The sequence below is a fragment of the Haliaeetus leucocephalus genome, unplaced genomic scaffold (genome assembly GCF_000737465.1).
Source record: "Haliaeetus leucocephalus isolate CR32 unplaced genomic scaffold, Haliaeetus_leucocephalus-4.0 Scaffold646, whole genome shotgun sequence".
In the NCBI taxonomy this organism is placed as follows: Eukaryota; Metazoa; Chordata; class Aves; order Accipitriformes; family Accipitridae; genus Haliaeetus; species Haliaeetus leucocephalus.
In genome coordinates, this window is record NW_010973082.1 from 6152876 (window position 1) to 6176176 (window position 23301).

At 35.9% G+C, this 23301-nt stretch overlaps 1 protein-coding gene across 7 annotated transcripts in view; it reads left to right on the forward strand.

The window, feature by feature from the left end:
* The window catches only part of MBTD1 (mbt domain containing 1), a 39813-nt gene that overhangs the window by 252 nt on the left and 16260 nt on the right, over positions 1-23301 (forward strand). For 2 of the 7 annotated variants that reach the window (XM_010578681.1, XM_010578682.1), the window contains exons 2-13: positions 1295-1342; positions 7378-7579; positions 8741-8880; positions 9715-9829; positions 9923-10008; positions 15724-15841; positions 16500-16634; positions 17114-17202; positions 18522-18756; positions 20057-20112; positions 20390-20494; positions 21340-21487. In XM_010578681.1, coding sequence (XP_010576983.1) covers positions 1295-1342; positions 7378-7579; positions 8741-8880; positions 9715-9829; positions 9923-10008; positions 15724-15841; positions 16500-16634; positions 17114-17202; positions 18522-18756; positions 20057-20112; positions 20390-20494; positions 21340-21487 — 1477 coding nt within the window. Of the gene's footprint in view, positions 1-1294; positions 1343-1671; positions 1861-7377; positions 7580-8740; positions 8881-9714; positions 9830-9922; positions 10009-15723; positions 15842-16499; positions 16635-17113; positions 17203-18521; positions 18757-20056; positions 20113-20389; positions 20495-21339; positions 21488-23301 lie in introns of all 7 variants that reach the window. The other 5 variants (XM_010578686.1, XM_010578683.1, XM_010578684.1 and 2 more) reach the window with 5 other exon arrangements.

Here is a 23301-nt window from a genome sequence, read left to right on the forward strand (position 1 = left end):
ACGACACGCGTGGGGGAGCCGTGGGTGGGTGCTGGCAGCGCTGCGAAGCCTGTCACCCGCGGAGGAGCTGCGGGCACGTGGAGGCGGAGAGCGGCGGCTCCCCCTTTGTTGTGATCCCGTCTGCTGGCGGAGAGCTGCCCTCCCCCAGCCCCCCACCGGCCTCCTTGGGCTGGGTTGGGTTGGGGTTTTGTTTTGTTTGTTGTTCGGGGTTTTTTTCTTTTTTTTCCCTTCCTCCCCTTCTTCTTCCTGCCGGCAGTCAGGATCGGTAGTAAAAAGTTTCAGATTATCTCGTACTGAGCGATGCAGGCGTACTGGGATACGCTTCTCTTAGTGGTCCGCTGAAGTGCTGGGTTTTCAGCAACTTCCTCTTGGAGTTAAAGCCTTTAAGGTTTAGTTTTCCAGTCGTGCTCATTTTAAGTGCTGTAGAGTGTTCTTCAATATTAGCACTTCAAAAGCTTTGGATTCTTTGCATCCAGTTCCCCTTTCTGTGTAATTTTTATGACTGTTTATATTGTGACTTTGTTCTTGATGTGAGGAGCAGTAAACCTGTGAAACCAGTTTCACTTTCAGGTTGTTGCTGGAAATGTTTTAAAGTGTAGCAATTTCTGTCCAGTGTGGCTTTAAAAAAAAAAAAACAATCCTACTACAAAGCATATGCCGATTATGGTAGAAACTACTGTGTGTCAAAAAGTAATTCGTTTTAAAATAATGATTTAAAATGTGGGTGGTAGCCTTGTGACTTTTCACATCTAAAACCAGTTAAAACTGAAAGCTGCAGGGCAGTCTTCTGTATTTTAAATTAAAATTATTTTGCAGGTTGGAGAACCTGCATTTAACTTATTTGGTTTTTGTATTTGTTTATAACAGTCCGATTTTGACTTGTAAGGAATGGAATAAAAAGGCTGTGAGAGAGTCTAATCTGGAACATTAAATGGGAACTAAACCATTATATTCCTTTAAAAAGGCAATCAATAATAGTTTTTACTCGTTGCTTCTGCCTAGGGATCTTTTAGAGGAAGTATGTAATGTAAGCTGTAGGGAAATATAGCAGAGGTATATGCTTTCCTATGTGGAAGTTATTGTTTATGCCACAGGAATAGTTTAGGTGTTGTTCTTGAGAGTGTGTAGGCTTGTGCACGTGTAAAAGGATTGTAGACTGAAAGTAAGAACTCTCTTCATTGTTGTTCTCTATAAAGAGCTAGGTGACTGTGGCAGTAATGATAATCTGTACAAAAGTTCCCTCTCATTGGCTTTCATTTCTCTTACCTTCTAAAATTTGATTTAATTTTGCAAGGCTTTTGATACCTTCTGCAAACTACTACTGCATACCTTCATTTCTCAGGTAAGTCAGTACACTCTGGGTACGTGTGATATTTTGCTGAATCTGGCTCTGAGCACATGGAATGAGTTCAGATGTTGAAGATTTTGGTTTTGGGTTGGTGGTGTTTTTTGGCTTTTTAAAATTTAAATGGTGGTGTTTTTTTTAATGGTAACACAGTGTTTAAAGTGAAGTATTTGCCTCTTCCAGATACTCCTGTAAGGGCTTTGTAGAAACATAATGGAGTTTGTAACAGATTTTCAGTTTTCTCAAAACTCGGATATTTCACATATTAATCATCACATCCCCCCCTCCAAAATTGCCTGCTAATTTGATATATTTTTTTATGAAAGAGTCTCCCCTCTTGTGTGAAACCCCCTGGGGAAGAGGCTATGGACAAAACCATTGGCAAACAGCAGAAACTGGCTTCAGACAAAATGCTGTCATACATAGCAAATGAAGAGACAGGAAAAAACATTTCTGTAATTTTCCAGCAGAGATTTTACTTATAATAAGAGTGGAAGGCACATTTCCAGATAGAGGTGAGTTGCTTGTATAAAAAAGTAAGTTTGGTTGGTTCTGATTTCCAGGAATCCCAAGATGTTTAGCTTTGGGGTTTTTTTTGTTTATTTGTTTTTAATGAAAGCTGAAAGTATGTTTTCTTTAAATTGGTACCATGTTTGAGTTTTCTTTTTTTTGTCATGCTATGAGACACAATTAGACTTCAGTTCCACAGGGGGCAAGCTAGTATTACTACAGTAAATTATTTTGGCCAGCGTACATTCAGAAGAGTTGTAATAAATTAGTTCCATCGTCTTGTTTCCTTAATGCTAACATCCAGAGCTAAATCTAAGCTTGTAGCATAAAACATTAATGAAACATTTTGAAAACTAAAGCTGTGCATCAAATTTAATACCAACTCGGAAATACACTATGGGAAACGCACGATCTGTTAAGAATATGTGATTAAAGTAAATGTGTCTTATCACAGACCCTTGGCTTGAAGGTTGTGGTGACCTCATTGTTGACCTTGGCCTCAAATACCATCTGTCCATACTTCTGTCATGTTTCTGGGGGTTAGATCTGAATATAGAAAGTGATGCCTATCTGTATAGGTGCTGGTAGGCCTTTGTTAAGCTACAGCTCCTGTACTCAAAGCTCTAAATTGCTGCCTTTCTGAATTCAAGCACCAGATTGATTCAGTAGTAATGACAACCATTTTGAGTGGTTTGAAACCTTTCTGTGACTGTTTTGGATCATCCTCCTTTGGCCAGGATGCACTAACTTGGGGGCAAGAAGTTTGGTTAATTAATAATGGGGCATTTTTTTGTACCAAGTTTTCATCTTCAAAACACTTTCTCATAAATTTTGCCAATACTTGAGCATAGTCTTCATCAAGACACTAAAGCAATTTCCTGAGTAAGTATTTGATGTCTAATTAACATTAAATGGTTTTATTTTGTGTTTTAGCCATGCATTGTTCACTCTTTGTGACCATTTTTTTATACTCCAAGGGTAGTTATGCTCAAAGAATGTATGCTATACATACTGGTTTGCTGACCAAATTCAACTGTGTATATATATATATATATATAAGATTGTACGTTAAGAGAGTGAGAAAGTAGTTATTTTTCATATTTGTTTAGAGTTGCCTTCCTGCTTTTAGGGAAACCGGTTTCCTTAACTATGTTCTTTTATCGTACCATTTGCCTTGTGTAATGGTTAATTAAGATTATTTCTTAAAAATACATTGCTGCCAAGTATTCACAGGGAGGAGAGGAAGAACAGGAAAATGGGAAGTTGGGCAGAATAAGAAAGCAGTTCTTAAGAGTTCCTTTCTCCACCCATCCCTTCAATAAAGAAAAGTATGCAAGAAAACCCCCAAGCAAATAGTCGTATAGGCTTATTTGCCAGTCCCACTTACCCTAGACTTTGTATTGCTCTGTCTAAAAATCTTTGCTGTTGAGGAACTGGTAATCTCCTTAGCAAAATAAACCTTAGCCAGTATGCGGAAAAGTTTGTCTTGTTCTTTTGTTTGTGCATTGCTTCCGCTTAACGTACTAGTAGACACTCTACTAGTGGTGGAGTTACTTAAGCTACTGCTCTTTTGGTATTAACCAGCTACAAGGTTCTATGTTTTCTAGTAAGCCATACTCCTGCTCCTGCGTGTTTTGCAGATAGGCAGGATGCTACTCCCTCATTTGTTAGAAGGTGAAGATGACTAATCTGGTTCAGTTTTGAGGAAAAGACAAGCTCCTCAGCATGATTTTTAGTGCTAAATCCAGCTTCTAAGAGTAGCAAAGTTTTCTGCGTTTTCATTTTTGGTTTGGGTTTTTTTTTTTTTCTTTTGTATGCCTATATTGTGAAACATGGATTGATCTTACTATGGTTGTAATTGTTAGATTAAGTTACTACTACTGTTAGTCTCTGGTAGGTTTTTTGAGTGAAGGACTGCATTCTCATGGACAGTGTCTCAAAATTCAGTGGGAACACCTTGCAGGGTAATAAGCTCTTCTTTCTGAGGCTTCCATTCATAGAGGTCCTGTAGCTACCATGGTTAGGTGCTTCTTTGTCAGACAGACAAGACATTGCTAGTCAGCTGAGGCACACTGCTGCTCATCACTTGCAAGAACTTGGCAGGAATTGCAGGCTGCTGCTGTTACCAAAGTATGGTTCTGTTTGAGGCATATATTGTCCTTTTTGTAAGGATGCTGGTTTTGACATTTGAGTTCAGAGTTGTACCCCAACTTTTTTCTGTTTCAGATGTTAGAGGTCCTATTCTTTTGCAAACTCCATCTAAGTTCTGCAGGAAGGGTTACTAGATATTCCATGTGTTGTTCACTTGTTTCTACAAATGCTATGTTTCAACATGGGTTGAGAAGAACCTTAGTGGTGTGTATTATCAAACTAGAAATGTTTTTATCTCCTCTAGCAAAATTCCAGCATAGGTATTTGCATATCATCTTTCCTAACTTCCATCTACTTCTGCATACAGAGTACTTTGTAATTTTTTTGTTGCAAAACCGTACCTTTTCCAAGTCTCACAAAACATATTTTGAGTAGTTTCCCCAGAATATCCAGGCAATAACTATAAATTAACATTAAGAGTGTCCTACATAAATTATCTGGCAGAAGCTTGGATAAAAATGTTTTATAAAAACTACAGTATTATTTTAAAACAGTAAGCAAAGCTGCTGTTTTGAATCACTCATAACTTGACCTGGGATGATTTGGCCAAATATAAAATAAATGGAAAGGTAACCTGAGACTTGTTTTGACAGTGTAGTTAAACTTGACAAACTTGATGATTGCTACTTAGGTATTTGTATAATGCTGAAGAATGATTTTCTTAGTAAAGGGCCCAACTTTCTATATAGAAAGCAAAAATGTTTTCTCATCTGTGGATATTTTGGCAAAGAGGGCTTGGCAGTAATATTGAGGTTCTAAGTATGTGATGCAAAAGAAGAACCAAAAAAAAAAGAGCAAAAAAAGAGCCAACTGTGCTATTGCGGTATCTGCCGTTGTAATCTTGCACCATGCTTCAACTTGCCTAGAGCAGCCTGTCTTCTCTTCTGTGCCACTGGTCCTTCATCTTGCCTCCAACTTCCCATTTTTTGTGTCACCTTCCCTTGCAGTGGAAGCAGTGCTGGCTATAGAGTTTCTCTACTGTAGCACTGGGAATTGGAGGGACTAGGAATGGGCTGCACTTTTCTTCCTTCTGAGCTGCTACAGCATTTCAGACCTCTGCCAGCAAAGTACTGGGCAAAGCAGAACTGCCGTGTGGGTCCAGAGTTCTCCAGTCTGGAATGGAAAAGGGATGTCCCAAGACTACCTTGTACTGCAGCCTCCACTTAGGGTTGAAGTCCTCCTTTATGTGGGATGAAGCCCTAATCTCTTAGTAAAATCAGATCAGCTGACTTAGGGAGGATGAGTGAATGAGGAAGGAGACCCTGCCCGTGGGCTCTGAAACACCACTAATATCTATCTGTAATACTAGAAGGGATCATGGTGTTCTGGTGTTACTGTTATGGATGGTTAATATGGTATTGCATTTTATTTCTTAGCAGAGACTGTGGTCAAGAAAAGTTAAATATTGTGAGACATTAAAGAGCTCATGAAATCTTGAGGAAGATGACTAGTCTTCATGTTCTGATATGTAAATTACTGGCACTGTTCGCAGAACACTGTATCCATGGCAACGTTGTGCTCAACTTCTGCCTTAATCTACACACGTGCACACACAAACAAATAACTGATCTTACATCTTGTTGGCTAATAACATCAGTAATAGCGTACAGGTAAGACTTGTTACCAGTGCAGGTCAGGACTAGATTTTGTTCTGCCATTGCTCAGCGTTTCCTCTAATGCTTGCAACCGTTACCCTAGCTACTTCAGTCAGGTGTCAGTTCCTTCAAGGAGTTGTCAAGTTGTGCCCTATCCTAAGTTTTGATTGGTTTTAATATAACTTTGGATTGTTGGCTAAGGAATGTGTGCATAATTAACATTACACTGACTTTTTTTGTTGTTCTGTTTCACGGCTGCTTTAAGTGTTTTAAATTTGTTTATCTTATTGCATAACCTTTTGTGCTTACTGGTTTTTGTTTGGTTGGTTTTTTTTAATTGGATGCTAGGATTGGGTCAGTGTGGAAATCAGGTTTCCCTTTTAACTATAAGGAAATCCTTCCATAATAGGATTTAGTCAGATTGCAAAGGAGAATAGAGAATATTACAAAATAAAGGGATAGCATGGCAGAAAAAGGCTCGGATGAGATCCAACAATAAAGATGTTCAGGCATATACTCTCTAGGAAAGGGATTTGGGGAATTACTGTGATGAAATCTTAAAGCCGTGAATCCAAATGCAGTTTAAGAAGGAAAAGTCTGATCACATATTATTATTTTTCTGTCTACAATGACTTTTAAATAAAATTAGCTCTTGGAAAAGAAAGTAGAGGCAAACGCTTTCATAATTTTTTTTCTGTTTCCTTGGCTATACTTCATTCTCCCAACTTGTGCTTCTATTGTAGAATTTGTCTTCTCTTTATCTGTTATTTCCTCTCAAACTTAGTAGATGCTGTTAAGGATAATGGAAATACTTGGACATTTTTTAATTTTTTAGCTTTATGAGGGCAGCATATGTAGCAGTAGAGCTGTGTAAGATACTAATAAAGTGAAAATTGTCACTATTAAAATGCATGTATTGGATGTGCATCAGAAGAGACATCAGTTAATCTATTGTTTATACTTTAATGTTTTTTTTTGTTGGAAATTGCTTAACTGCTATGTGCTTTTCAAAATTGTATGGTTTTGTTTGGCCTCAGATTTTTTGGTTATAGGAAAACTCTATTATGTAACAAGTTTTTGTGTATGACAGTGGCAAATTAGTCCCCTTTCTATCTTTTACCATTTGTACAGACCCTATTGCCATAGTAACTGAGCTCTTCATAATTGTTAATGGATTAATCCTCAGAACATCCCTGTGAGGTAGAGAGGTACTCCTGTTTCACACGTGAGAAACTGAGTCATAGGGAAGCTGAGTGACTTATCAATCACCCCACAAGCCAACAAGAGCAGAGATATACTCTCATTTCTGTTCCTGTGGAATAGTGCCCTCTTGATTGAACTGTCTTTTCTCTGCCCAGCTTTCTCAAATGAATGAATTTTAGTGAAATTGGCTGCAGCCATCTGGAATGTGCTCATTTGCATATAAGATCTGTGTGGCTGTCATTCAGCACATCAGGTTTAATGAAGTCTGAAGACACCAAAAGAAAGAAATGTATGGACTGCTACTGTGTATTCTCAGTGGATCGTGAGATAGATTTTTCTTCCTGTATATCACAATACCAAAAATTGGCTAGTTTTGACTATACCGTTACTAATTTAATGGGCAATATATGGCTCGTATATCTGTGCTGATAGAGCAGTTTGTTAGTACATCTACTTTTGAAGGCTGACTTTGACCTTTGAAACTTTTTAAGCTTGACTTTGAAATACTTGCATTCAGAATGCTCTGCTATTCTTTGGGGGTTTTGTTGTTTGTTTGTTTGTTTTAATTTTTAGACAGAACATCCTTCACGAGCAGAAAGGAAAAGACGTGATTCATTCGGGATGTTTGACGGTTATGATAGTTGTAGTGAGGACACCAGCAGCAGCTCCAGTTCAGATGAGAGTGAAGAGGAGGTTGCTCCTTTGCCATCCAGTCTCCCAATTATAAAGAACAATGGACAGGTCTATACTTACCCAGATGGCAAATCTGGCATGGGTAAGTATGTGGTGCATGAATACAAAGAGTTTGATATTTATGGGTTTTAGTCTGTGCTGTGAGTTGTGAGGGTCCAGTCCCAAATGTTGGTCCTGACTGAAAAGGGACCAAAACAGCTGAAGGGTTGGGGTTGCTTTGTTTTGGGAGGGGGGAATTGTTTGGTTTTTGCTAAACTGAAATAAGATAGATTTTTGAATCCTGTTGTCAGGAAAGAAATAGTATGGGAACATCTGTCCTCCCATCAAATGTGTGTTGTGTATATATGCACATGCATGTGTATGTTCTCATGTATGTTGTTTTTATTCTTTGAGCTTTGAGAAAAATGTCAGTGTGTTCTCTCTACGCTTGGGCATTTATTCTCTCTACCCTTTCTTATATATGCAATATATTAAAACATATTTCTCCCTGTACTAGGAAAACTTGATTACTGCTACTGTATAAATTCTATTAGCGTATACCTGTTCATTACCCACTAGCTGTGAGCTAGTGTATACTGGAAAAAAAAAATTAAAAAGGGAAGATTGCTTTTATCATCGGGTAAAAAATATTTTAGCCAAAACCATTAGTGATTAGTAGAGCTCTCTCTGGGTAGAATCTTGGTATTGTCTCATTGGCATAAGTTGGTCACAAACTCTTATTCATCATGGAACAACTCAGTGGGTGATGGTGTCAACCTGAGAAACATATGATTCCAGCTAGAAGAGAATATTGGTGGGCTAGGTTACTTTGGCTAGACTAATTTATGATTCAAAAAAGAGATCTGAGTTTTATTTCGGGTTGGAAGTATTAAATATTTAGAGGAAATCAAGACTGGCAGGCCCAGATTCAAAGCAGATGTTTCCTTGAGAACCACAAAAACACAGAAACTGGCTTTGGCTGATTTAGCTGGGTCATTCACTTCTACCAGTGGTAAAATTAATAGGGAGCAGAAAGGAGGCACCCTTTCATCAATGAACTTGAGATTCTTAAGTGTTTTACTGACATTGGTGGTGGTGGTCTTATTTTAAGTTATTTTTCTGTGTGATTCTTTTTGGGGTCAAGCCCTAAGAAACTGTTTGGTGGTGCCACCTACAGGACTTTCCTTATGTCGTCTTTGTTCCGAATTTTTACTGAGGTCTTTATTACACCCTTAACATTTGGCTCTTTCTCTCCTCTGATTAGCTACATGCGAGATGTGTGGAATGGTTGGTGTCCGTGACGCTTTTTACTCTAAAACAAAACGCTTCTGCAGTGTGTCATGCTCTAGAAGCTATTCATCAAACTCCAAGAAGGCCAGCATTCTGGCCAGACTTCAGGTAGCGGTACAGACACCATTTTCTTTATATACTTATTATAGTCTGTGTTTGTAAAACTTGCATGATATTTTAAGATAAGTCAAGTTTCTTAACACATTAAAATTTTCACAAGAGAAGTGCTTTTGTAAGCCAAAACTCAAAACCGTATCAGTAATGAACAAATTGCTTTGCTCAGCAGAGCAAATTACAGAGGATACTGACTCCTTATTTCAATTCTGCTGCAGTGGCCCTTCTGCAAGAAAAAAATCAGGAAAAATCTTCAGTCTACATATGTAGTGACTTGAAATTCCATGCATCTCATACGCAAGATACTTTCTGGCTTTAGAGAGCGTAAAGGTTTATTTAGAATTGTTGTGTTTTGTTTTCGAGGGTTTTCTTAACTATATAGATTTGCAAACTGGGTTTTGGTCCGTTCACTTAAAATAGAAATCGAAAAATCATGAAGATATATTTGTAACATTCAAGAAAAGACGTAGAAATGTCAAGAAATATCATTATATCCTATCTCAAATTCATTGCAACAAATGCCAAGAAATTGCATTGGTATAAATTAGATTAAATTTTGACCTGCTTTTAAAAGAGACCTTTTTTTTAGTTAAACAGCAATGAATCTATAATGTGGTTCAAGTTGGAATACTAGTACAAAAGTAATGTTTTGGACATTCTTTGTTGGTTTTTAAATTTATTTAATATTACATGTAGTTTTGTGATACTTAGTCAACTTCCACTCTCTGGTGTTCTAATTTTAGTTAAATGTACCAGAGAGGTGCTACAGACCTACGGAAATTTCCTGATGGGAGTTTGGAAAGACTTTATTTACTTAGCTTTTTTTTGTTTTAGGGTAAACCTCCAACAAAGAAGGCTAAAGTTCTACAAAAACAACCCCTAGTGGCTAAATTAGCAGCATATGCTCAATACCAAGCAACTTTACAAAACCAGGCAAAGACTAAAGCAGGTAATGGCATATGAACAGAGCTGAAACAAGTTCTTGGTAATACAAGATTTGTGGCTCATTAGCAGCTTCCTAAATAAAATAACTTTCTCTTAGCAGCTGTCCCTGTGGAAGGTTTCAGCTGGGGTAACTACATCAATAGCAATAGCTTTACAGCAGCTCCTGTTACCTGTTTTAAACACGTAAGTATTTTTCAATATGTGCTATCCTTTTGTGTGTGTGCATGAGAGAGAGAGAGTCCATGTTAATTCTTTAATTCATTTTTGCAAAACTTTCATATCCAAATAAGTTTTATGGCTTTGGACTATGAAACTTATATTGTAAATTGCGGTAGTATGACTACTTTTTAGATAGGTATGTTTGTTTTTATCTGTCCTTTAAAACCATTCCGAACACTGTCAGTTACTCTCATCATACATGCTCTCATAAACAAAGAAAAAAGTAAAAGGAGGACTATTAAACCCTTGTGAAGTTATTTTTCTCACTTTAAAGGTGCAAAATCATCAAATGCGCTACAGAGTATCAAACCAACCAGGTCATGCAATATTAGAAGTAGTTAGAAAAGGCTTTTTAGATTGTCAGACTTGATCCATTATGTTTAACTGACCTTTTGGTTACACATTTGGATTTGGGATTTATTTTTTTTTTATTTCCTTAGTTTTTGGTCAGGTTCTCCGTCAGTCGTGCTGGCAGGTAGGATAGAAATTGAGGAAAATGAAGGGGTTTTTATAAATCTGAAATTAGAGAAGTTGGTTTTCTTTGTATTAGAGTTACAAAAATTCCAAACAGAAAGTCCTTGGTCATTACAGAATGTAATTAGGGGATGAGGAAAATATTTAGCAGCACCTGTCTTTAATGTGTTTGTCAAATTCCAATTATTAGATCTTGTTTAAAATATTGTCAGTACTTGCTGTCTCTTAAGTAAAAACTTTCTGACAGAGTGTTTTCTCAGCATACCTTTATTTATTTATTTATTTATTTGGGAACTTGAAGTGTTTCATCTTCTTACAAAAGTTTTATTTTGCTCAAAACTATCTGATGAAAATTGCAATCAGAACAAACATTTTGTTTCATGGAAGTTATCCGTAAGGGAGAAGAGAGACATATTTTCTGTCCAGTTCTGGAATTCATGCTGAGCCCTGTCAACTCATAAATCAGTAGGAGTTGAAGGCTCTTGGCAGTTGGCACTTTCTGAATAGCACCCTTTATGCTTAGAGGCCTTAACTATTGCCCAGAACAGAGCCTTGCATTAGTATAGCTCCGTGAATTTGTATCAAATTCCACGTCCTTAAGTAAGCACGTTTGCCCTTTGCTATCACACTTATGTACGTGCTATAATAATTTCATAAGTACATATCAAAAGGTATTGTTTGATAACGTGGGCTGTACTATTATAACAACAAATGCTTCATGATGTATGGCATCCTTAGTTAGGAAACAGCTATGATAGTTGGGTCGCTTGTGAATTATGCTGTAACATTCCACATTAAAAGGAGTTCTATCTTCCTTTCTTAGTGCTTCATTCATTAAGTTGAATGGTACACCAATACTATGAACAGATACAATATTAATCTTCATATTTTACCTTGAGTAGTTTCACAAGCTGCATGGCAACAGTTCGGCTAAGTCTGAATGTTGTTTCTTTTCTGTCCCCGTTTTCCTTTTATATAAAAGTAAAATGCAACTCCTGCAATATCCTTTGGAGATTTCTACTTCTTTGGTGGACATTAGTTAGTGTTACAAGGTAGTGATTTGCATTTAGTTTTACTGTAATTATTTCTTTGAAAAATATATTATTTAAACCAGTCAGGATCTGAAAATGCATTAGTACTCTCTTGTTAGATCCTTCTCTCTCTCCCCCCTCCCCACCTCCCCCGCCCCCCCGTTGATAAATAAAAGAAACAATACTCTTTTTGTCTGTCTGGAAAGATTATTGCTATGTTTTCTGTAAGCTATATTGCTTTGATTTGTAAAAGTTTGTATTAGTTGTTTGTTTACCATCCATATTGTGGATACCATGCACATGTGTGTGTCTGTGAGATTGAATATATAAAGCTTAATCTGTTCAAAACAAAAGTTTTGAATTGACAGTAAAATCATGACACATCTACCCTTAAATGTGTTAATAGATAAAATATGCATCTGGTTATACTGGGTGTATCTGTATGGATATTTGATAGGGAACATTAGGATCAATATTAAAGAAAATTTAAGGGAATTATAAAATGTGGGATTTAGCTTATTGATTATTTTTTTAATAACCTGGCATACTTCAGTATTTCAGGTCTGATGTAATTCTCCCAGATCAGCTAGTTTTTTTGCCTGGGGAGTTATTTCCTCTTCAATTTAAAGTAGTTACATTTTAGAATTAAAACATTTAAATCTTGAAGTTCTCTCTATCTCTTTCTCCATATGGGAAGAATTAATTTCAGTCTTTCACCGCCCTTATTGTGGCTCTTGTACTTCCCTGTTACCTTCATTCCAGACTTCGTGTTGAGTAACACTAATGAAATTCACTAGCAACAGTACAACTATGCCTACTTTATAGTTCAGTAAACTGAAGTAGAGAATCTGCTTTGGTTTATGTCATATAGGAAGCCTGTTATAAAGCCAGAATTACAGTTTGTGCACCTTGCAGCTTTTTTTTTTTTAAACTGCGTTAATCAGACATGCAGCAGTAGCTGATGCAGGGATGAAAACTCTTAATTTAATGTTTTTAATATTGTGTTATAGCTTAGTAACATACAATGGGCTCATTGCTAACCTGCATTCCAATTTCATTTTCTTCTAAACAGTTTTTTCTATATTTGCTTTTATTAGCTCAAACTATTCCTAGAAATGAAAGCAACTACAGTGCCTTGAGTCATTTGTCAGTACTACTTAATGTACAACTTAATGCACAATTAATAGTAATTATTCTTTTCCACTCTGTTGCTTGTGAGATGCATATTTCCTGAAGTTAAGAATTTTTTCAATCTTTCTTCCAGTTGAATTTTATTCTGAGCTGAAATATTTTCATTCTCTTGGTTTCTTTTGTTATTAAAATAAACGAATAGTTTGCTCTAAGGGAGCTCTTCCAGGATTTTACACCAGGTGGCAGTGCTTTGCTTTGAACTTTTTAACTTTAGACCATTTTGCATATTGTCTGCTCTGGCATTACCTTTTGTTGGGGTACTGTTCACACACAAGCCTTCAGCATTGTAGCCTTATGCTTCAGGAATTGGTAGCATCACTTTGCCATTAAAATCCTGATTCAAGTTTCAACTCTGAAATCATGGCAATGTCGGTGCCATCCAAAACCTTTAGAAGCCACAAGAGCCATGAGCTCATTTAACCCACAAGATCTTTGTTCAGCTAGACATGTGGGGATACATAGCCTTTAGGTGCTCCTGTCAAACAGGACCTTCCTGATTGCAACTTACCTTGCAGAGAAGGCAGCTGCTGCTCACAGATAAACCCTCTCAAGTCATCTCCTGGCGCAGGAAGCGATGAACCAGATCTTCCTTGTTTGGGAGTGACGTGAAGTGGATCTCTTCGTCATGAGTCTGAAAGGTAAATTTGTTCTTACCTGTAAATTATGGTTCTGCTAGTTCGCACTATGCCAATCCAGACTTCAGATTTACCCTTCCAGCCAGCAGATGAATAAGACTTAACGCTTACATAGTGCTTTGAGTTTTTCAAAGCACTGTGCAAACATTGATTGGTTAATCAGATGAAGACAGAGAAGACATGAAGGAAGATGGCTGTTATAGCCCTGGTTTATCCAGTCTTCCTCCCTTAAGAATATTCATAATGAGTGAAAAAGGAAAAGATGGCACAGTATACCAGGTATACTGTAAGCCATCACTTCAAGACAGTAGTGTTATCTGGCATTTCAGTAGTGATGCTACACAGGATGGCTTCCTTCTTCTAAAGGGTGAGCCATATGGATTGGTGTAGGAGAACTAGCAGAACCAATATTTTCACAGACAAGGACAAATTTAACTTTCTGCTATTTCCCTCTATACCAATCCATGTTCTAGAAATAAAAATTTTTGACATTTCCATTACTATTTGATGTGAGGAGAAGTGTTTCTATATACTTTTCTCTCTGAATCAACTGAATAGATGAGCAGGCAGTAAAATATCTGTCAATTAAGTGCAGCTGGATTATGAAATTATTCAGTACTGCTATTTTAGATTGTTTGGCCTGATCTGTATCTCTATACAAGGCAACAAGATTTACTGAAATATGCAGTTTGAAAAGTTTATTTCCCCAATTCAATTCAAAAATCTACACATGTCAATTTAGAGATGATAGAGAATATGTAATAGGACTTGATTAAGAAGCTGTATCTGCATATTTTGTGTGTGAAAATAAGCCATCATCTTTAGAGTTTTTTCCTCTGTCTGCCAGGTGGCAGAAAAGAGTTCTGCAGTTTAGACTGGTGTAGATGGGACATAGCAGAACATGAAGAGACCAGGCTTCAAGAATAAGAAACTGGCATACTTGTAATAACTTATTTTTCCTTTAATAGTTAAAACTAGTTTTGAGTGTTGCATGCCTAGCCTCAAATGTTTGTACTAGTTAAGGGTATCCCTTTTTAAGATAAGTTTTTGGCTTTTAGGGCTACTAGTTGGCTATTGCTGATTGCCAGCAAAATTCCAGTATTGTGATTTGCAATCATTCAGGAGTAATCCAAGTTTCTTTACTTGTGGCTCTTGGCCAGAATTCTGTGAAGTTGGAGGCTATTTGCACTGAGCAGTTAAATTCTTTGTTTGCAAAGAGGTTTGTAAATAAGAGAGCCTTAGAATACTGTCTGTCCACTATGGTATGGAACCAGAGGATCCCTTTAATTGTCCCTGTGATATCTGGATATTCTCTGAACTGATAAGAATTTATTTTTCTCAGAACACCTTAGAATTGATATAACCATTGTTCTGAAGTACCCCAAATCCAAATCTTTCCCTTCTTGGTCTCTCAAGTGAAATGCAGACTGAGTCATTTTCTGTTGCGTTGCCAATATAACTTCAGTTGAGTAACTTTTAAGGTTTTAAATTCTTCAGCACTGTGTGTTTCTGATATCTCTACAATACCATCTTTGACTATCTTTTCACGATGCTCTGTTCAACAAAACATTGTTGAGATAGCCAACTAAATGTAATTTTTATTTCTAGTTTTCACAAATCCTTAGTAGTTCATCAAGCTTGTGTTTCTTTTTGTTACTAACACATTAGTCTAAGCCTTCAGGATAGTGTGTGAGGAATCTCGCTGTGCTTTTCCTTTTGGCATTCATTAAAAAGGTGCCACTCAGCCTTCTCTTCTTTTTGCTTGCTTGATGGAATGATCACTTGCAGGTGATATGAAAGCCTGTTCCTCTGAGAGGATGTGAACCAGTGGGTAATAAACCCCACCATAATAAATCATCAGAATATATTCAAGAAATAACTTTTAGCCATTTTTTCAGGAATGTTTCTGATTTACAGAATCTAATGTCTGTGGTACAGGTATGAATTTAAGGTACCATAATTTTCTTGTAAGTAGAATTGCAGAGGAATTACACCATTCCCACTAAAATCAGTAGCCTGCACCAAGTTGAAACACAGTAGAATAAAGCTGACCTGTGAGTATATGCAGTTTGTGCTTGTGCTGTACAGTTTTTTAAACTTGGAATCCTATAGTTTTTGCAGGAAATACACAGTAATAATTGTATACAATTACAATACTACACATAAGCTTCAAATCAAAACCAAGCTAGGTTTTCATCGAAAGAGTGCTTTCTAAACATATGCTTATGTCTTATCGTGTATATTGATTGTTTTGTCTTAAGTCACTCGTAAAACACTGATAAAACAAAAAATAAGTATTTTCATGTGGTGAACTGGTGACTTTTTTCCCCCCCTACCTTAAATGATAGGCACCTATGGGGACATGCTGGGGTGATATCTCAGAAGGAGTGCGAGTGGAGGTTCCAAACACAGACTGCAGCCTACCTACCAAAGTCTTCTGGATAGCTGGAATTGTAAAATTAGCAGGTAAATATATTTTAGTTGAAGTTATTAAAATAATAAAAATAACTGTGTGAAGGGAGCTAATAATTTAGTCAGTGGTCACCTGGTTAGTATAATGTTGACACTGGTTAGGTTGTCAGAGCTGTGTCAATAGGTTATATGTTCTAGCGCTATCACTGCATTACACTGTTTTAGAGTGGTTTCAGTGATGCTTAAGAATGGCTAGTGGTTTGGTTTTTTTATATTGCCTCAGAGTACAGTAAAAGCGGTGCAGAATGAGGAGATAGGAAATTTTATAATAGCTAGCAAGTAAGCCTCGTTATACAAATCACTTTTCTTGGTTAGAAGTTAAAAATTCAAGGTCACATAACTAAGATGAAAAAGCAAATACTATGGGTAACTAATTAATTTTGTCCTCCTACATATAACTTCTAAAGGTTTATAGTTCAAGAATTTTAATTAAAATTTGACTTACATGATAGCACATGCACATTTATCAAAGTAATCCATTCTGTGCATTAATAACATGCAGAAATGTGCCATAAGAATAATGTTCTATAAAAATTTATAGTCTAGAAAATCCAATGTAATATACATTATGATTGGTAAAGAAATACTAATACATTTTTTATAGTCTTATTTAATTTTTGTCTTTTTTTTAAATGGGATTGCTTTCTTTCAGGCTACAATGCTCTGCTAAGATATGAAGGCTTTGAAAATGATTCAAGTCTTGACTTCTGGTGCAACGTTTGTGGGTCTGACATCCACCCAGTTGGTTGGTGTGCAACCAGTGGGAAGCCCCTAGTCCCTCCTCGAAGTATGTAAACAGTAGCCTTACTGATTGATATCAAAATCTTTCCTTATTAAACCAAATTTGCTCATGCTCCAGATATCAAAGTATTTTTTTACCATAGCAAGTCTTTCAACAGTTATGAATAAATCATTTTAACTTTTGGAAAAATAAGGACTTGACTGATGCTGAAAGTGTTTCTTGGAGTAGCCCATCTGATGCAACTTAAAGTTTTTAAGATCAAGGTGGAAGCGGTTAGCTAATCAGTGATGTGAAGATGCACTGATTTTATTTATATTTTGTTATTAAATTCTTTGCCCTGACATACCCATAAACTTAATCTTGGGTAGCTTTCATTCTCTAAAGAGGTTTTTGTCATTATTGTCATCCAGGCTTTTTAACAGTCATCTGGGATTTCTTCTTTACATATTCCAGACTCTAATATTGTCTCTAACGGACACAATTAAAAAATCAGTGGCTTATTTTTTCCCCTTCATTTGCAACAGCCATCCAACACAAATACACAAACTGGAAAGCTTTTCTAGTGAAACGACTTACTGGTGCCAAAACACTTCCTCCTGACTTTTCTCAGAAGGTAAGGCTGATGCAATATCAATGATGTACTATAAACGAAATTGCAGCACAATGTGAAGAACTGAAGTATTTTACAATGGCACATGAGCTCCTTTTATAGTGAAGATGATACAGTAGTTTCTTCCCTTAAATACAGTTTTCCTTTGAATCTCTATTTTCCATTTATGTCCACACTTGTCAGTATGTATTTGGAAAACTGTTTCCTCTAGCACACAGTAATTTTCTTTAAAAACTAGTTAGTCTATTGTAATTCTAAAATACCCCAATTTAAAAAAAAAAAAAAGTGCTAATAAGCTACCCTGTAATACATAAGAAAAATTAAAACCGATTTTTCTAATTCAGGAATTATTTTTATCATGCACTATTTCAAGAAACTGAACAAAATGTGTTCATATAGCACATATTTAGATGTACATACCTTTTAATACTTCTCATCTGCTCTGGACTAGATTTTTTTGCTGTCTAAGTCATGTCTTAAGTGTGGCAGCTGCCTGTATAGTGTGCTGTAAGTTTACTTACTAATATTGTGAGATGGTACATAGCTTTTAGTCGGAATATGAGACTTATCTGTTGCCTTACACCGCATCTAATATTAAAAAAAGAAAAAAATCACCAAAAAACATTCTGCAGTTGTTCATTTCTATTTAAAAATTGGCTCGGTTGGAAGCCAAATTAAATTGGCAAGATCTCAGCACTTTGGGGAGTTCGTAATGGAAATGGCTAGTGACAGATACTGATTTTTAAACAAAATGTATTCTCACAAGGCAGATTAACATCTATTTTCATTCTCTTCCTTTCTTTTTGGTATATTATGAAGAAATATGTTTGTGAGTGGCCAACTTTAATTATGTTGAAGGTTTGTTTTCCATGCCTTTTTATAATAAAGTATTTTAGTCCGATTTTTTAAAGTGCTATATTTTGAGTGGATGACAAAGAAAAAAAACCCCACCTTTTCTTTTTTTGTTTTTGTTTTGGTTAAAATTGTTTCTTAAGGTAATTTTATCCATTGTTAACAACTGAACAAACTTTCACTAAGTCAATGGAAAATTCCTCTAACCTGTGCGAGAGTTGTATTAGGGGCTGTACTTCATACAATTAAAGCATTGTAGGATCTATTCTACTTAGTTTTCTGAAACATTTCATTTCTCCCCAGGTACAATGAAATATAAGTGAAATAATCTGTGTCATTTTTGCAGGTTGATTAACAAGTACTTGAATTAAATGAAAAGTGCATTGATACTGCATTTCAATAGGAGAAGACAGATGACTGAGGAAAAAGAGTATATTCTTACAGAATGGGTTTTTTTCTGTTACTTTAAGGTGTCTGAGAGTATGCAGTATCCATTCAAAACTTCCATGAGAGTAGAAGTTGTTGACAAAACACACCTTTGTCGAACAAGGGTAGCAGTTGTAGAAAGTGTCATTGGGGGACGGTTAAGATTGGTGTATGAAGAAAGTGAAGACAAAACTGATGACTTCTGGTGCCATATGTACAGTCCACTCATTCATCATATTGGTTGGTCTCGAAGTATAGGACACAGATTCAAAAGATCTGGTAAGCTTGTTGTGTTTTAGAGGTGTCTTTGTGGGTAGTATTGGCTTGGAGAAGTCTGACTTAAGCAGTACTGTCACTTTATACAATTAATAAGACTAGCTTGAATAATGACCCTTAAAAATTTATGTAATGCGGCCCAAGGGTTTTACCAATTATGTTACATTCAGGAGTTTCAGTCAAAAGTATAATTAGTGGGTTTTGCAGCATTGGAAAAGCCAAAATAAATTTCAGGTTGATTTGTAGTGTTGGTATCTAGAAAGATTCAACAGTTAGTAGTCGTTAACAAACTGTCTAGGCAGGAAAACCTTGAACTTCAATATTCAAGTATGGTAAACCTAGTTTTTCATGGTGATACCTGGAATGACACAGTCCTGCTCCACGAACTCCTAGTTTCTTCACATTTGTCTTTTTTGTACAATACAACATGTACAAGTATCCTATTAGATACTGATTTTTTTTTTTTACTTGCAAGTTTAGGGTCTATCTAATATTTCTATGTTGCAAGATTTACATGTTTTAGAGGGCCTTAGGAGATGGGCAGGGAAGATGAAGTGACAGCCTAATAGATGGTACACAGTTAAGGCCCTTGTTATCTAAAATACAAAAACACTTGTAATTTGAAATATCTAAGGCTTCTAAAAAAAAAAAAGTCTGTGTTTTAATATTTTTCTGCTCCAATGAGCTTGTATCCCTTGTCGGAAACAGAATTTCTGTAAAACATTCCACAAGGCATCCCTTCAGGAAAACCTCTGGTTTTCCTAGCACTTAAACTTTCACTGAAACCATTTATAAATAAGAGTAGTTAGAGAAATCAAGAACAGTGCTACTTCCCAGAAATAATGTCTCTAACAGAGTTCCAGGGATACCCCTTGGAAAGTACTATTCAACAGCTGGCTAAAACCAGCCATATATATGTATTTAAAGTGATTATCTATAATTATATAAAAAATATATAAATAGAATTTTTTGTCATAACATACTGCAAAGTAGTTTACTTGCCCCTTTTTTTGCAAAAGCTTATATGTATATTTGTATCAATATCATGACATAATCAAGTGCTCTTATAAATATTGGATATTGGTTTTTTTCCATAAATGAGATTTGTGTTATAGTGATGTTTCAGGTAGAAGTCAGTAAGGAAAATAGATGGATTGTGTCCTCCAGATTTTTGTGGTAGTCGTCTTATAAACTGTGGGCCTCCCACACCAATGATTGCATGGTATGTTAAGGAATTCAGAAAAACATACTGTCTGCTCTATTAACAAAACTTCTGAATAATATGTACTATTATTCCTTGTAGATATTACAAAGAAACAGGATGGACATTTTGATGCGCCCCCGCATTTATTTATGAAGGTGAGTTTGCTAGCAAGAACAGTGTTTTCTTGGAGTTGATGAGGATCTTTAGTTCCTGGTGTGTGTAAAACAGACCTAAAACTCTACTTAAGTCCTGGAAATATGCCCTGCACAAGCATTACTTCTTTTATTCAAGCACTTATTTAATTTGGCCTCCCTGACATAAGCAGTGATGATAGAACCGGTATTTCAGTCTGTTTCTTTGGCAGTGTGGGGTTATATTTTGTTCCAGGCTTATTAGATTCTTAGTTTCTGGTGCTGTTATGTGATTCTTTAGGTAAAAGAGGTTGACGCAGCTGGAGAATGGTTTAAAGAAGGAATGAAATTGGAAGCTATAGACCCCTTAAACCTTTCGGCAATATGTGTGGCAACTATTAGAAAGGTAAGAAAACAAATGTGTATTTTGGGAAGGTAGATAGGAATCCTTTTTTCACTCACCTTTATTCAGGTTTGAAACAAAAAACTGAAAATAAATGCAGTTAATTCACACAGTGAATGTTTATGGAATATGTTCATTAATTGTTTATATACAACTGCTATGAAAAAGAATATACTTATGTAAATTTTTTTTATTTTGACTTTAATCTCTGGAAATTTAGCCTTACCTTTAATTAGAATATAATATGTTTGTGAGATTAATTTGCAGGACAATTTTCTGTTAATTATACCAAGTGTTTTGCAACTGTTCAAAAAGAAACCTCATCTTGCTTACTTGCAGAAGTCTATGAAGACATTTTAAGTGTGTACTTCTTTCCTAGCTTGATTGAAAGGGAGCCCATCTATGTGAAATCTGTTTTAATAGAGGAAGAAAATATAACAAGTAGCTTAGTAGAATTGCATAACCGTACCAATGAGGAGTGTGGTTATGATTTTGAGTCTTTTTTTTGTTATTAATGGTGTGCAGAATATCCTTGCAAGCTAAAGAGTAGATTTATAAAGCTTTAGATGTAGAACTGGTGTTCACGAGAAAAATAAACTAATCAGAAAAAGGAAGTGTTCATCTCATAACTTTGCAGTTAACAAAGGTACATTTGACAATAGTACACACCATCTTGGAGACAGGTGTGATTTGCGGTTTTTTGTTTTGTCATAATTGAATGTCCTTCTAGGTGTGCTTCCATTATTACTGAGTTACTTTTCACTCTTTTGAAACATGGCATGCTTTCTTTTTAGCCTTATCACACAGTTAAAGGTATTTAATGTAAAATTTTGTTTTTCTTTACAAAGGTTTTAGCAGATGGCTATCTTATGATTGGGATTGATGGCTCAGAAGCAGCAGATGGGTCTGATTGGTTTTGTTACCATGCCACTTCCCCTTCTATTTTCCCTGTTGGTTTCTGTGAAATTAACATGATTGAACTAACTCCACCCAGAGGTACATATAGCATTCTGACCACATTTTGTTTTGAATATTTTTCAGTGATATTGTATGTGCCATATGCTTTGTTTCTTAACTCAGTCTACAAAATTCATGTCACTTTTTAGGACTTTCTGAAGTCTGAAACAAATAAAACAGCGTAACTTCAAAGTAATCTGAAGGAGAGTTAACAAACTTTTCATTTAGAAAAAGTCAAATTGAACATCTGATTGATTCTTTGGCTAAAATAATTTGCTTTTGCTGTCAGAAATTGAGGATAGCCGCTAGTTGAATAGTATATCCATTTAGTGAATGGGAAGTATGCTAGTCACTAGAAGGACTGTTTAGAATATGTCATTGCTTGGGAAGTCCTGGCCACCAAAAAGATTAACGAACACTGTAAAGAAACTCAGACTTAGGCTAATTAGCAACAATACCAGTTAATTTTTTTGAAGAATATGCACAAACTTGAGCTTCAAGGAAGTAGCCATTAGAGCTGTATGCTGCATAGTCCTTTCTGTGAGAAAAAGCTGTCCGTCCACTAGCACATATACCTACAGAAGACTGTATTGCCTTCATTTTTCCATTTTATTGTCTTGGTCTATCAATTTATAAAGAGGATTGTAACTAGCTGTGTAACAGCAGATAATAATGTTTTTCTATGGATTTTTTCTCCATTCTCATTACTGCAGGCTTCTACTAGTATTTATTGAATTATTTTCTAGGTAATAACTACAAAGACAGTGTAATGCAACATGAAGAAAATAATTTCATATAATTTTCTTTATTGCACACTAATGATTCTGTCATCTTTTGAGTATGTGGAAAATGCAGTTGGACAGATTTACTATTATTTTTTCAGTCAGCTCATTTAATGAATTTATTGCCTAGAAATTCATGGGCATAATCACCCCTCAAAAATGTGGTGCAAGAGTCTCTTGCAATAGGAAGAGTTTTTGTGGGAGGAAAAAGCATGCATATCAATACAATAAATACATTAAATTGATGATACAGAATAGGAAAAAAAAAATCCCTTCTATGATGAAACTTTTCCCCTTTACTTTTCAAACACTTCTTATACAATAGTATGTGAATTTTGTTGTTAATGCATTTATGATACTTCTATGTTTCTTGTATCGTGGCAACCTTTATCTACATGTATATTTTCCCTTTTATTGCAGTTTTCTGTAACAGTCCTGTATCATCCACTGAGAGGTGATTATAAATCACACAAGCAATAATCTAAAAGTCATTTGAAAGAGGAATTAACAGGAGTAAAATACAGAACATAATGCACATTAGCATATTTAATAGGATCAAGGCTTCCTAGCTCTTATGAGAGGTGTATTTTGCTTTCCAAATTGTGGGCTTGAAAATGGACAGTTTCTTAATTCTGAATACTCCAACAAGGACCACAAGCGCATGTCTCTAGTGTGTGTGGTGAGAAGTTAGTTAAAGGACTTGCGTACAAATATGCTGGTCTAGCCAGAGGAACTGTGCATTAAGAAGAAAATTATTAGTATGCAAAACTGATACATTATTACCCTTATTAATTGTTAGCTATCCAGCTACATCTGTTCATGCAGATATTGCATACCTAACGTGAAAGCTCTTTTCCAAAGTACATTTAGCAATGTGGATAGCTTTAAGTTGCTGTGAAATCATTGGACTTCACGTTTACAAGCTCATTCCTTCCAGACATCTTCATCTCTCGCTGAAATCAGTAGAAGATGAAGATGCTGAGATGCTTTCAAGAATGGGATTGCATTTTGGGCTGTGAATGTTAGCTACCTGATGAGTCTGGCCCTGCAGTACTGAGCTATGACTCAGTG